The following is a 13529-nucleotide window of genomic DNA, read 5'->3' on the forward strand; positions in this document are numbered from 1 at the left end:
CAATTTCTATGTTGGATAACTTGTAACTCAGAATTAGCTAGCGCTGGCATTCTTTGTTGCCATGAAAACACAAAACTATAACCCATATCAATTATATTTTTTATTGATATCTTAGTGCCTTAATTTTATGGTTATTTGGTTATATGGTTAACATCTTGTGAAGCACCGGGCAAAAGGTGCGCTGAATATTTCATATAATGTTTGCTTGAATGAGCTTTACTTGTTAAAAAACTGTGCAATCTCACCAACCCTGCATTTAACATGTGCAGTTCACTGGACTGGGTGTGGCAAGGAGACACCTCTTGTTTGATAGAGGTAGGCCAAAATATGCAGAGCATCATGGGAAACTGTCAATATCAGAAACCTGGAAGAGAATAATCAACTGCATTTCAGTGTTTTATCATTTTCATCATAATGTACTAATGTGGCATGGTACTATGGGTCATATGTTCAGAGTCTCTGGAAGAGATCAGGTTTGTGTGTCTAACTAAGAGCACAGCATCAAACTGTAACACTTCCAATGATTTCACGTGCATGCACATTGCATAGAGATATACTGCATTGTGGGTGAAGACAAAACGTGTTTACTGTAAGCAGCAAAGGTAAACAACTCACAGCTGCAATCCCAGCAAATTATTTAGGTAATTTGCATACTTTTTTTGATAACTTCTGCAGTGTTTTTTTTTTTTTTTATTTGTTTCATTTCATTTTCATTCAGTGCAGGTGGTATGCAAGCTGCTGGATCAGATGGTAAGTCTATGTATTTATAAGTTTACATATTTTATATTTATTTATATATATATTATTTTCAGGGAGGTGCTGCCAGCTGCATACAGCAAAGCACAAAGAAGAAAAAAAATGCCATTGACCTCTAGTGGTGAATCCAGTCTATTGAAGATTACTAAGTTAATTACACAATTCAAATCTCAAAATCTAAAAAAGGAGAAAAAAAATTGCAATATTATACTATTATAAGACTTAGAATAATTTATTGGAACAGATACAAGATTTGATCACAATCATCAATGCATAAAACAACTATTAAAAATCATACTCTACACAGCATTTATCAGAAGGTAAGAAATATAGATTTACTCTTTAAAAAAAACATCCAAAAGCAACCCAAGTTGGTCCCAGTAATAAGAATGAAAGAATCTTAAAAGTGGTCACTAAAAAAAACATAGCAGGTTGTAGGCACATTCAGAACTCTACAGTGGACTCGCCTAAAACAGCTATTTGTTCTGATGCTTATTACATACATAGGTACAAATATTCTTGATGTAAGACAGAAAAACTTTAAGAATACAAAAAATATTTACAAAATCACCTGTTTTCTGGCTTGCAGATTACCATCATCAATTATGTTGTAAAAACAAACAGAAGTTACATAATTATCAAGGAAGAAACGGAGTCAAGCTCAAGTTCACCCAGCCTGGTGTTCCAGTTTAAGTCTTTGAGCAGCTGGGACGTTTCTGTGCATTTGAAAGTATTATAGGGTGATGACTGTGCCATCCTCCTCCACACCTCCCCGGGGCAGTGCCAGACTGTGTCGTGGATCTGTTTTCATGGAGCTGAGGATTTTGTGCAGGCTGCCGTTACTGTGGCGGAGGGCGGGGCTGCTGCCGTGATGCTGAGGCTGTAGGTGGAGGAGCTTGGGCTGTGGGTGTGGCTTATGGTGGAGGTTCAGGTCTCTGTGGAGCTGATGACTGAGGCTGCTATTGTGGAGGAGGTGCGACCCCCCGTTGATGCTCGACTGGGAGTGGAAGGACGCAGTGGAGATCACCGATGACGGACGCGTGGGAGGGCTGGGAGGTGCTGCAGAGCCTGCAGCCATTGTTGGAGTCAGCTGGTGTGTGCGAGACACGCTGGACGCGATGGACCTCTGAGATGGCCGCTTCAGGCTGCTCTCAATGACGATATCGGCCTCCTCGTCACTCTCCAGGTCATCTGGATACCCAGGTGCTTCTGGTGGCGTGATCCCCGCTGAAGCCACCGACAAACTCGGGTAACCTGTGGACCCGCTGCTGTCTGAAGACTGGCCTGAGCTGCCAGAGATCCTGCTGCTGCGGATCACATTATTGCGTTGGTTCACAGGCTTGACCGTCACGATTAAGTTGTGGCTGTTGGCGATCATCATATCAGTTACTTGATCTAAGGACTTCCCAGTCACTTCAATGCCGTTCACCTCCAGCACCTCATCATTAACCGCCAGCAGCCCCGTGCTCTCTGCCAGCCCACCAGGCACCAGTCGAGAAATGAAGATGCCTGGAACTTTCTCCAGCCCATGCGGGGTCACCCTGACACTCGTTCCGTCTCGAATGTAAAAGCCCAGAGGTTTGTCTGACCCGTGACGATACAGTCGAACCCGGCGGTGAGATTCTGGGAGGATGTCCACGTCAATAATGGAGGAGACTGGTCGGAAATCCTGCGGCATGCCGATGCGGATGTGCGGGCGCTTGCGGTTGACGTCGTTGTTGCGCAATGCCACCACCGCCTTTTTCCGGCGGGTTATTGTGTTGGTGCCAAAGTTAGCATAGTCAACTTCTTCTGCAAAACAAGAGAGAGAAACATTTAGAAATCAGATTAATCTCTATTTGTATTCATGTCATATGAGGTAAAAATTCTTTCATATATTCGGCATACAAATATTTAAAGGTGCAAAGACTAAAAGAAAGTAAAATATGAAGTTTGAGGATGATTTGTAAACATCTGTATTCACAAAGATGTCATTATACATGACGCTCAAATTTTTTTTAATTAAAAGTTGCACAAAGCCTGATGTTTAGAAACTTTAAACCTCACTTGAAAACTGATGTGAGTGTGTTAAACTGATTCACATGTTGCAGAGAGCAGCACATGAGTGCTGCTAATAAATAAAAGCTTTTACTGATGGTTTTAGAAATCATGAGTGCAGAGCATTTCTCAATGCACCGACGTATTTACCCACCTGACCGTTACAAAGGCAGCAGCTGCACACATTCACAAAGCACACAAACGTAATATCGTTGTCACAAAACATATAACTAAGGATGCAAAAAGAACTCTCAGAGCGTAAACCTCCGCCAACACTAGTTTCCAATTCCACAAAATTTTACCTTGGAAAAAATTTTCACAGTCAAAGTCCTGTTAGAAGTGGCTTTTTATAAGCAAAATTAGATTCAATCAAATCATAGTTTTTTGTGATGTTAAGTTTTTGTTTTTCCCCCCCCAACTTTCAGTTTTTTTGAATTCTTTTTCAGATTTTCACAGAACATTGGTTATCTCTGCTATGCACAATTTGTCATCGCTTTCTGGCGCTTGGTTTCCGAATGAAAACTGGAAGAGAAACAGGCATAAAATTGAAACCTCCATCCAATTTTGGTGGTGTAGGTAAATTCATAACAGAAAAATGAGAGTGACTGAGGTACTTTTGTTTGAGATATAATGCAAAATGTTCACAAAAATGAGCTTTTCAATATTAAATTCAAATGTCCATAAAATCCACAATCCAGATCAAACTGAGATCAAATTTTGTCAGGTGATAGTGATTGTCAGTCTGCACCTCATTTTCAAATATGAGAGTGATTGTGGCACATTTGATTAAGATATAATGTAAAATATACATTAAATGGTGACGGACAAAGACTGATCCAGATCTGATCCAGAGTACAGATTTTGTGGCCTTTTGAATTTAACATTGAAAACCTAATTATATGTATATTTTACATTATATCTTAATCAAACATTCCCCCAAAATAGGCAGCGAATCAGATGACCCTAGTCATGAGATCACATCAGATGTCATGTCCCACATGGAAGTGTCAGGAAAAAGATGCCGGCATTGATAAAAGGACTGACAACATCTTTAGGAATATTATTCTGATGGAGTGAAAAATTCAGAACTGGTTCTTGGTTCCCATCCCTACTGCTGACTGAGATCAAATAGAAGAGAAAATAACATGGAAAGAAGAGAGACTGTTAGTGTGGAAGTCACAGGAAAAGTATGGCGGCTCCAACCAGAGATTTTGAGCAATCAATGAAACAATAAAAACCTTTATAGGGAAGTGGATCACCACTGCTATGAGAGAATGATTTGATCCAAAGAAAACAGCTGGTGCTCTGCTTGATACAAGCAGGACTTGAGGACAGTGTGTAGCTTTGACAATGAGACAGCGGGAGGTGGAGGGGAAAGATATGGTGAATAAATACATAGATAGGAAATATGGACACAGCAAAAGCATGAGGTGACAGGAAGAGAAGGTCCTGCACTTCTGTCTGAATAACACTGAGTCATCTCATGCCGTTTGGGACACCTTCCTTATGAAACAATTGCGTGGGTGTGCACCTGCGGGTGAGCACACTGTAATTTTTGGCCTTGTCTTCAAAGTGCACAGCAGAACGGGAGGACACAAAGTAAACTCAGAACCAGATGGCTCATCTTTCGACCAACCTCAGAGGCCTGTGGACGTCAGCCATACAGCTCTTTCTAGCTTAGTCATCACCACCATGAGCACAACGTTAACTAAGCAATAGTGATGAAGTGAGATAGGAAGGTTCTGAGGAGAAAGAGGCACGCATGAAGATCTGTGTTTTTATTTGGATGATGTCTACTGCATTGGCAAATTGCAATGTCTGCAAAAAACAAAAAAACACCGCGATGGACAATCAACTGGGGGTGGGGGGGTGTACTTGCAATTACTAATTTATGGTAACTGGCCAAAATACAGTGCACCTCAGCCAATTTTCCCAAGCAAGTTTTGCTTGGCTGTGTACAAAGAAGCAGAGTCCTCCCATTCTGTAAAAATCTAGAAAATTCTTTTTTTTTTCCCCCAGAGTCAGAATTCACTTAAACTCCCTGCATAGGTCCAGCTTGAGCTCAGTCCTGGTGCATCTCCATGTAACTCCAGGCAGGAGGACTCTTTTTGATATCTTGGAATAAGGAAAATTGGACACAGAGTTGTGCAACACTGCCGAGCCTGCGTGGGGCAGCGCTGGGCCAAGTGGCACGACACTAAGCCAGAGCTTGTTCACCTCCGCACGTTAGCTCGTGGGCACCAGGTACAGCAGTGACGCAGCCATTTCACAAAAAAAATAAAAAATAATTACATTCACATCCTACGTTCTTGCATTTTCTGGCATTCATCAGTTCTCACTTTGATCTCTGGAGAAATCCTTGACCTGAACAAATAAGGTTTTTTTGTTGTTGTTGTTATTATAGCAGGGGCAATGCAGTTGGTGTGTATGCCACTACGGTGTCTGCAGCCATTGAAGACTGACAGTGGAATCATCCATCTGACCAACACTAATTTGCATAATGTCTTCTCACCATCAAGAAGAAAGAAGCAGCTCCTGGAGATCAGCAGTGACACACTGCAGCACAAATGAGAAAATTAAGACTAGAGGGGGAAAAGTGTTAAACATCTTTTCACTATGTGAAATAATGCATGGTCTCAAGCGCTCACAAGACAAAACCAGTGTTGTGCCAAATGCGCTGCATATCCAGGACAGACTGTGGAATTTATTCTGGATTAATTTTTTTCCTTCAGAGCATCATCCAATCAAATGACTTTGCACTGTAAATGACTGTATGATATTCTTCCTTTTCTGTGAATGACAACATAGAAGCTGCTTTGATTGATTCCAGACAAGGCTTGTGCTACAGGACTGGAATTTCTGCCACTAGTGCAAGTTTTCCTGATGGGAACCATATTGGAGGGAATCGCTGTGGAGTCTCATGCCAAGTCTTTGGTGTAACAACCTCCATCCACACCCTCACCTCAAAAGCTGAAACCACGGTGGTACCACAGAACACAGCACATCACCCGTGCATTTAGGAAATTAGATATCCTAAGTGTAAGACTATAATTATGTCATCTGTCTTACATTATTAGTATTATTATGAAAGATCCCTTAGGAAATCTGTGTTTGTGTAATTTGTTGAAAGAAATCTACAAAAAAAGGCAGGTATGTTTGATAAATCTTAGGGTAGCAACTGAAGAGGAAAGATTGAGGTTAAACTGAACAGGCTGAAGTTTGAGTTTTTAGCCCTTTGTGTTGGTGCCACCGGCCACAACTGGAACAACAATGATCCTCTGTTCCACTGTGAAAAAGATAGAAAGTGAAAACATGGCCATGTAGTTAAACTTGTGGTGGCTAAGATGGTATCAGGGAAGGCATCTCAAAATGGCCATTACCTTCTTTCCTGAACTTCAACACCATAGCGGAAGTCATATTTGTATCCTGGGAAAAAAATAAGATAACTCGGTAGTATTCTGAGGCTTTAGGCACGTACACTCTAAAAATTCAGTTAGTGAATGAACAAACAAATAAAATCAAGGAGTCCATCCCCTCTTAGTTTGGTAACACTATAACTTCAAAACAACAAACGCCATCATCTTGCAAGCCTCCACCTGAAAAGGACATAATGTTGCAGTTCCTCAGCTTCCCCCGGTTCTTTAGAGTTACCACAATGAATCCAGTACAGATCAGCTTTTTATTTGGTGCAAGACCCTTCCTGACGCAACTCCAGTTGCACATGGAGAACCACACACAGCCTCTAGTCTTCCCAAGTAGTCTCCCAGCCAAGTCATAATTAGGACCTACTCTGCTTAACCTCCGAGATCTGACGAGATCAGGTGTAAACAAAGCAGAATAGCTGCTACTAGGACATATAGTGAAGACATTTTTTTTTACAATCTAGTGAACTTTGATGCACCAGATTACTCAAAGATTCAACTTAATGATTCCTTATGTAGTACCCCATAGATGTATCTGCTCCCTTTTGCACAGTCAGCAGACGCTTGATGGAGGATGGAAAATTAGGAGCAGGTGTGGCTGTCTAACAGAGAAATGTACATGTAATGGCACTTTATCATAATTTAAATAATTTTTATTTTAATGCTAAATTTCTTTTCACTTTATATCTATTATTTTAATCATGATCCTTTTAGTTATGCTCTTAATTTCTATTATTATTTGTGTATTTTCTCATTTATAAAACACTTTGAACTGTCAGTGTATTAAATGTGCTATACAAATGAACTACAAGTACAAACAAGTAAAAACAAGCACTACAAGTACAAATACTACAAGTAAAAACAAATACAAACTTATTTGCTGATCGTTTCCACAGTGGCTACATTCGACAACATCAACAACAGTCAAACCTCCAGACAACCCTGTGGAAAGGATTTTGAATAAATTGATCTGTGAGACTAGACTACAACTGTAACAATTATCTGCCAACCAACTTGATAATCATTTTGATTCCTTTTTCAAATGTCCAATTTCTGTGATTTCAGCTTCTTTATTGAATGTTCTGTCTTTTTTTTGAACTCCACTCTGACAGCAAGGTGATCATCTTCAGATCTGGACAAAATAAAGACATCCGAGGAGGTCATCCTGGTTCTTGGGGGGGGGGGGGGGGGGGGGAACTGGCAGATTAATCTATAATGAAAATGATCTTTAGCTGCAGCCCTACAAAAACACTGTTAGGAGATGGCTGAGTGATGTATGGTATGAAATTTTGTCAGTGATAAACTTATTTTCTTGTTTAACAGCAGTTACACTGTAAAACTGCTGAAGGAATTCTGCAGCAGGCACTTCTTCCTTCTCTCTCTCTCTCTCTCTCTCTGCATCTCTAAACACGTGTGTGGCTTTGAGTTACATGTAGCTTGAAATCAGGTTTTTTTGGTCAGTTTCTTTCATTTCTAAAGTCTTGGACTGGTGCCTTCTAAGACCACCACAACTTGTAAATTAAGGCACATATGTACATCATAATTATCTCATTTAAATATTTCCATAATACTTCACATTCAAATAAGCGAATAAGAAATGTCAGTAAATTTACTGTTTTTGGGAGAACACGAGTCAGGTAAGAGGTAAAAAAAAGGCTGGAGCAATGCACTGTAGGTTACTGACCAGCAAACACTGCTATCATATTATGTTCTAGGAAAGGAACCTACCAAGTAAAGCTCTGGGGTTTAGAGCCAAAATGCATTTTAATCCAGGACAATGCCAGAAATATTACCCATGTAAAGTGAAAACAGACATTGTTCAGCTGGTTCAGGCTCATAAATGTCACTGGTGACTTCAAAGACGCTCTAAGAGAAGATGAGCTATCAGGTATCGGAGCTTTCTGCTTAATAACTCCTAATTCCGTCTCAAGACCTACACACACGCGACTAAATGACCATGTTCCAGGCAATCACACAAAGGTTATCGTAACAATTCCTGACAATCTTAATCCCTCCTACACTGAAGCATGATGGGTAAGCCACCATGACCCTGCTGACCAAAGGCTGTCAGGTCACATCAGACTGCAAGCCTATTGGAAAGGTTTAGACATTACTCAGCACTTCCACATGGTTTCCTAATACAAAATCTATTCTACTGCTCAGACTGTGCAATTGAAAAAGGAGAATATAAGTGAAACCCGTGCATGTACTGTGTATGCACGCACCAGCTGTTTGCATTTATCCTAAACTTCAATTTGTTCAAAAGGGAACGTCAGGGAAATCCCACTAGAAATCCAGCTAATAGGCTAAATGCTGACAGAGATGGAAAAAAAACACTGAACCACTTAAACAACAAACATCTGCGGTAAAGATGATCGGTGTGTAATATGAGCACTCCAACACAATATAGCGGATAAAGAAGAGAAGCGTCTCAATTTCTTTTCTTCTGCCACTGCAAACATCCAATCAATTATTCATCAGTTTTGCAAAACAGAGGAAAAACTACGCAAAAGCACATGTTATATTTTGGAGAAATGTGACTTAAACTGAAGACAAAATTCCACAGTGTCAGAAATCTTCCAAATAACTCACATCGGGTCAGGGGATAGAGGTCTGAGGTGAAACACAGGCTTTGGGATGACTTCTACATTATGTTCGACACTGATGTAGGTCTGCATGACATTTGTGGAATGTGGGGGGTAAACATAGCTGGAGATGTCTCCGAACAGGTTGAAGACATGCATATCCTCTCAAGACAGGGCGCGACCATTTTTCAAGCCGGTGAAGTAACGAGATCCCCATCGTCATGCTGCTAATGTTTTCAGTCTGCTGGGCAAACTGGGAAATAATTGTGTGTATTACAATTTAAAAGTCTGGAAACTGGGACTGAACACATTCTGACTCAAAAGTCTAATCCCTAATGCCATACATGATTAATATTGATATATTATTATCGCTTACTGAGGCGTTGCTGGGCCCGTAGCACAGATTTACATTTACGCTACCTGTAGATACCTGCCCGCAGTAATGGGCGGGTATCCCAATACCTGCCACCTGTGCATAAAGTGATGTCATATCATGGGCAACCCAAGAACTGTCCGCAGACGATAACATGAAAAGGCGAGAAGTATGTGTTGGTCCCAATATGGATATTCCGGATGATTTTATCATGGATAGTCCGACAATGAACAGCAGCCAAAGCAGCCAGCTTGATGAGGACGCGCTGGCAAATTTGGAGAGCAGCGCGGTACCAGTCAACACGACAGAAGTTAAAGTGAGCCAACTTTTTATGTACGCATTTGCTGGGTGTCGTGTGTTTTGAAATGACATTAAATATCGTTAATGTGTTTCCACGTGTTGTGTATCTCAGTAAGTGATAATAATGCAAATAACATGCAGTTCCTCGTCTAACTCGGGCGAATATCTGTCATTGTGGGCGACTGGGCATGGACGTTGGGCCTCTGAAAATACATACGGCCCTCCAAAAGCATGTTATTGTATTATTATTTACATAATGTATTGTAGTGGCACAGTGGTCAGCAGTCTTATCTCACACCAAGAAGGTCCTGAATTCAAGCCCACCAATACCCAGGTTCTTTCTGTGTGGGATTTGCGTGTTCCCTGTGTAGGTTTTTACTAGGTACTCCAGATTCCTCCCACAATCAGAACAAGCACATTAGCTTCTTTCTCTCCTTGTAGATGAGTTGGTATAAAACCTAAGCCAAATCTAGATGTGGACCCATACTGGATCCCCTGTATGGATTAAACTTTGAACAACTGAGGATCAGCCAAGAACAAAGTGATTTGATTTTTCCAAAGGAAGGAAGGCAAGGTTTAACATTTTGCCCAATGATATATAGGCAGAGCAGGTAGCTCGGTGGGCTAAGGAGTTTGGGTACCAATATACAGACACTGATTCAATTTCTGTTTACACTTACTTGTCTTTTTCCTTGGACAACAGATGAAAGATCAAAGAACAAGACACTTCACCTGGGTTGTTCCCAGTACACCCAGTTGTAATGAGGTGCAAGCCTTGGCTCAGGACGTAGCCTGTGATGGACTGGTGTCTGGTCCAAGTGACAACTACCAGTTGCTATCAGAGTAGGGTTTTCCCCTCTCTACCTTCAGAAAGATCTTGAAGACCAATCTCTTCCAAGAGCATCCACTCTCCTAACCCTCTAACACACCAAACTCTCTTACTTCACTGCCCACTTTACTTTTTCATCTCTTTGATTTGATACAGTAGTGAGTACCTAGCACTTACTCTGTTTTTTCTTTACTTAAGCTTGATTGTTTGTTCTGCATGTATAAGTCATTTTAAATAGAAGCTTCTGCTGAATGAGTAAATGCACTTCTTATATAAGGACTATTTGTAGGAACTGGTTAAAGATACACCTATAGTTACTATTAAGCACTAATAATGAACGTTTGACCTGGGCCTGGTTTCATAAAAGCAGTCTAATCTTTTGGTCTCCTAAACTTACTTAGTCGACTAAGGTTAGTTGCTAAACATTAGCTGTCTAACCTCCGTTTCACAGAGACAGCTAAAGTTGTAGATTAGCTGTCCAATGGGAGTTGACGATTTTTAACGGGCATAAGCAGCCTCGCAAGTGCTATTGCCAAGAAATGCCTCCAATGCATGAGAGTATTGTTTACTTCAGAGTTGGATGTCTGCTACAACCACAACAGAGTCTGCCGCACCTGAGGAGAAGGCCCCTACATTCTCCAAAGCGGAGGAAGCTCTCCTTTTGGAGGAATACGAGTGACGTAGGGGTGTTCTTGAGTGTTCCAAAGGAACAACATCGGCTCTAGCTGCCAAAAGATGTGCTTGGGGGGAGATCACAGTGTCCCTCAATAGGTAGCTGGACAAATCACCTGATGTGCAGGATAAGTGCCGAACTAACATCCTTCACGATTCGGCACAGTCAACTTGGAGATGTGGATGGTGTCGCCGATAACCTGTTAAAAGGTCCCACAGGTGTAAATCCTCAGCGCAATCAAAACCTGAAGAAGGGCTGGCAGGGCGTTGTTCCTCCTCATTTGATGGTTGATGCCTGGAGCTATGATGTCCACAATGTAGAGGATTGTAGACGGACAGAAGTGGTATCGCTCTTGAACCTCGGCGTCTGTAAACATCTCCAATGGATTATTCCAGTCCCGGAACACCCACTCCCACCGCAAGGCTCTCCTTCCTTCTTGCTTCATCAAGTGGTGGTACATGATAGCTGCCTTTTTCTTTTCTTTTTAGGTAAGACACTGAAGTTTTGATGGCTAAAAAAAACAAAAAACCATTAGCCTCCTCTGTAGCAGGCTAAAAATTTATTTGGCTAACCTGAAAATTTAGCAGATTAAGCACTTTGTGCAACGACAAACATCAAAAGATTAGTACGGTAAATGAGTTTAGTTGACTAAACAAGATTAGACCACTTCATGAAACCGGGCCCAGGAGTGATCTTAAAAGATGAAATTCTAGCAGTCTTGAACCAGTTTGAATTAAACATACTAGAATAGTTGTTTATTACCCAAAGGTAAAACGATTCCAACTGAAATGGTGTCACAGATGCAAAATGTAAGGAAACTCACTTCTTGATTTAAAATGTGACACTGGTAGGTAAAAAGTCTGGTGTTTCCAAACTTTTGAACAGTAATGCAAAAAAAAAACATTTAAAGAAACAAACTCTCTTTGCTCAAACCTATTCATTTGTCATATCAAATGAGGAAAACTATTCTTGCCGTCTACTTCAACCCACCTCTTATTAACCAAAGCTGTGAAAAGAACAGCCTTTAAAGTCCTGCTACTTTTCCATCATCTCCCATAAAAAACAGGAATCTTAAAAAGTTTTATGATCAGCCATTAGGGCCACTCCACACACTTGTTCCTGGCATTTCTTACAACTACTGACTCAAAATAACCAGAAACAGAGACGGAAAAGATGGCGGAAATCATCCTACACAAAACTGTACTTACATTTAGATTCCGGCTCTTCTAATCCTTTTTTATGCTTTGGTAATTCAGTGTACAATGTGATCTGATTACACTGGTCGTAGGATACCATTAGCAGGGATTACCGAGAGGAAACTGTCATTGCGTGCATGCGTGCACGCGTGTGCTCCTGCATGAGCATTGTTGTAAAATGGTACACCGTTACAGACAAATGCAAATATTTGCTGCTCCTCCACCCCATAGTGTGAATGTGCAGCACCGGAGCGGCAGCATTGCTGGAATGCTTTTGGTTCTCCCAGCGGCAAAGATGACAGCACAGAAGTTCAGGCTAATGTTGTTTAACGGGAGTGTTTGGGACTCGCTTCAGGTGTGACATTTCACACATGATTTTGCAGAGACTGCCCCACTACGTTAACCATGTTCAATGTTTATGGTGAACCCACATTGGCAGAAAGGGAACACTGTGAACACTAAGAGCACTGCCAGCATTGAAACAGTTTTTAATGATTAATCAGCACTGTGTGTGCGCTACTGTGCAGATATACATGGTGACGGCATGTACATGTTAATCTGTATGAATGGAAATCACTGTGCTTTGTGGGCATGAATTATAAGGGAACATATTTCATAAAAACAAAAAGATAGTTTAAAAGTACAGCCACAACACAAACAAAGCTGATTAGCTTCATTTCTGCAAAGGACATTCTGTTTTTTTTGGGAAAATTGGCATTTCATTAGTAAATATGCATGCTCTGTACATTTCTGGCAGCACTGATGGACACAATGTAACGGGTAGAGTACTGGACTGCATGAGGTGCGACCCCCTGGAACAGCAGTGACATGAAGGGCCAACATGGTGCAGGTTTTCCTTGCTGAACCATTAGATCAGGTGATTTTACAGAGGAGCGCTTCCCCTCAATTTAACGACTTTATCATCTGTGTAATCACCTGCTGCTGATTGTTTAGCAAAGAAAACCTGCACGGTCTTGGCTCTTAATGCTGTGGGCCAGCAACACGTCCATCTGATGTTTTCTGATGATGTTCAAACATTTATTTGTCCATCTTGATTATTTTTGGAATTTAAACGCTGTCCCCAGGGAAACACTGTGTTAACAAATGTGCTCCACATACAGGAAAAAAAACTGACTTATCTTCTGTTAGGACTTATACTCTGGAAACATGGTAAATCTATTTTTATTTTTTGTAACACTAGCAGCCATGATCAGTCACTTACAGTTTCACAAATGCTAAGCAGTTGAGCGCTATTGTCATATGACAGAAAGATCTCGACACCACTGTTCAGTCCAGCATCTTGAACACAGAGCAGCATACACTCAAACCACTACTGCACAACGCCACTGCACCCTGTG

At 41.1% G+C, this 13529-nt stretch overlaps 1 protein-coding gene across 2 annotated transcripts in view; it reads right to left on the reverse strand.

Moving 5' to 3' along the window:
* Window positions 1-969: 969 nt before the first annotated feature.
* The window catches only part of pard6gb (par-6 family cell polarity regulator gamma b), an 87489-nt gene continuing 74929 nt past the window's right edge, over window positions 970-13529 (reverse strand). For both annotated transcript variants that reach the window (XM_034160938.1, XM_034160937.1), the window contains one exon: window positions 970-2547. In XM_034160938.1, coding sequence (XP_034016829.1) covers window positions 1490-2547 — 1058 coding nt within the window. In that variant the 3' untranslated portion in view covers window positions 970-1489. The remainder of the gene's footprint in view (window positions 2548-13529) is intronic.

The sequence above is a fragment of the Thalassophryne amazonica genome, chromosome 20 (assembly GCF_902500255.1).
Source record: "Thalassophryne amazonica chromosome 20, fThaAma1.1, whole genome shotgun sequence".
Lineage (NCBI taxonomy): Eukaryota > Metazoa > Chordata > Actinopteri > Batrachoidiformes > Batrachoididae > Thalassophryne > Thalassophryne amazonica.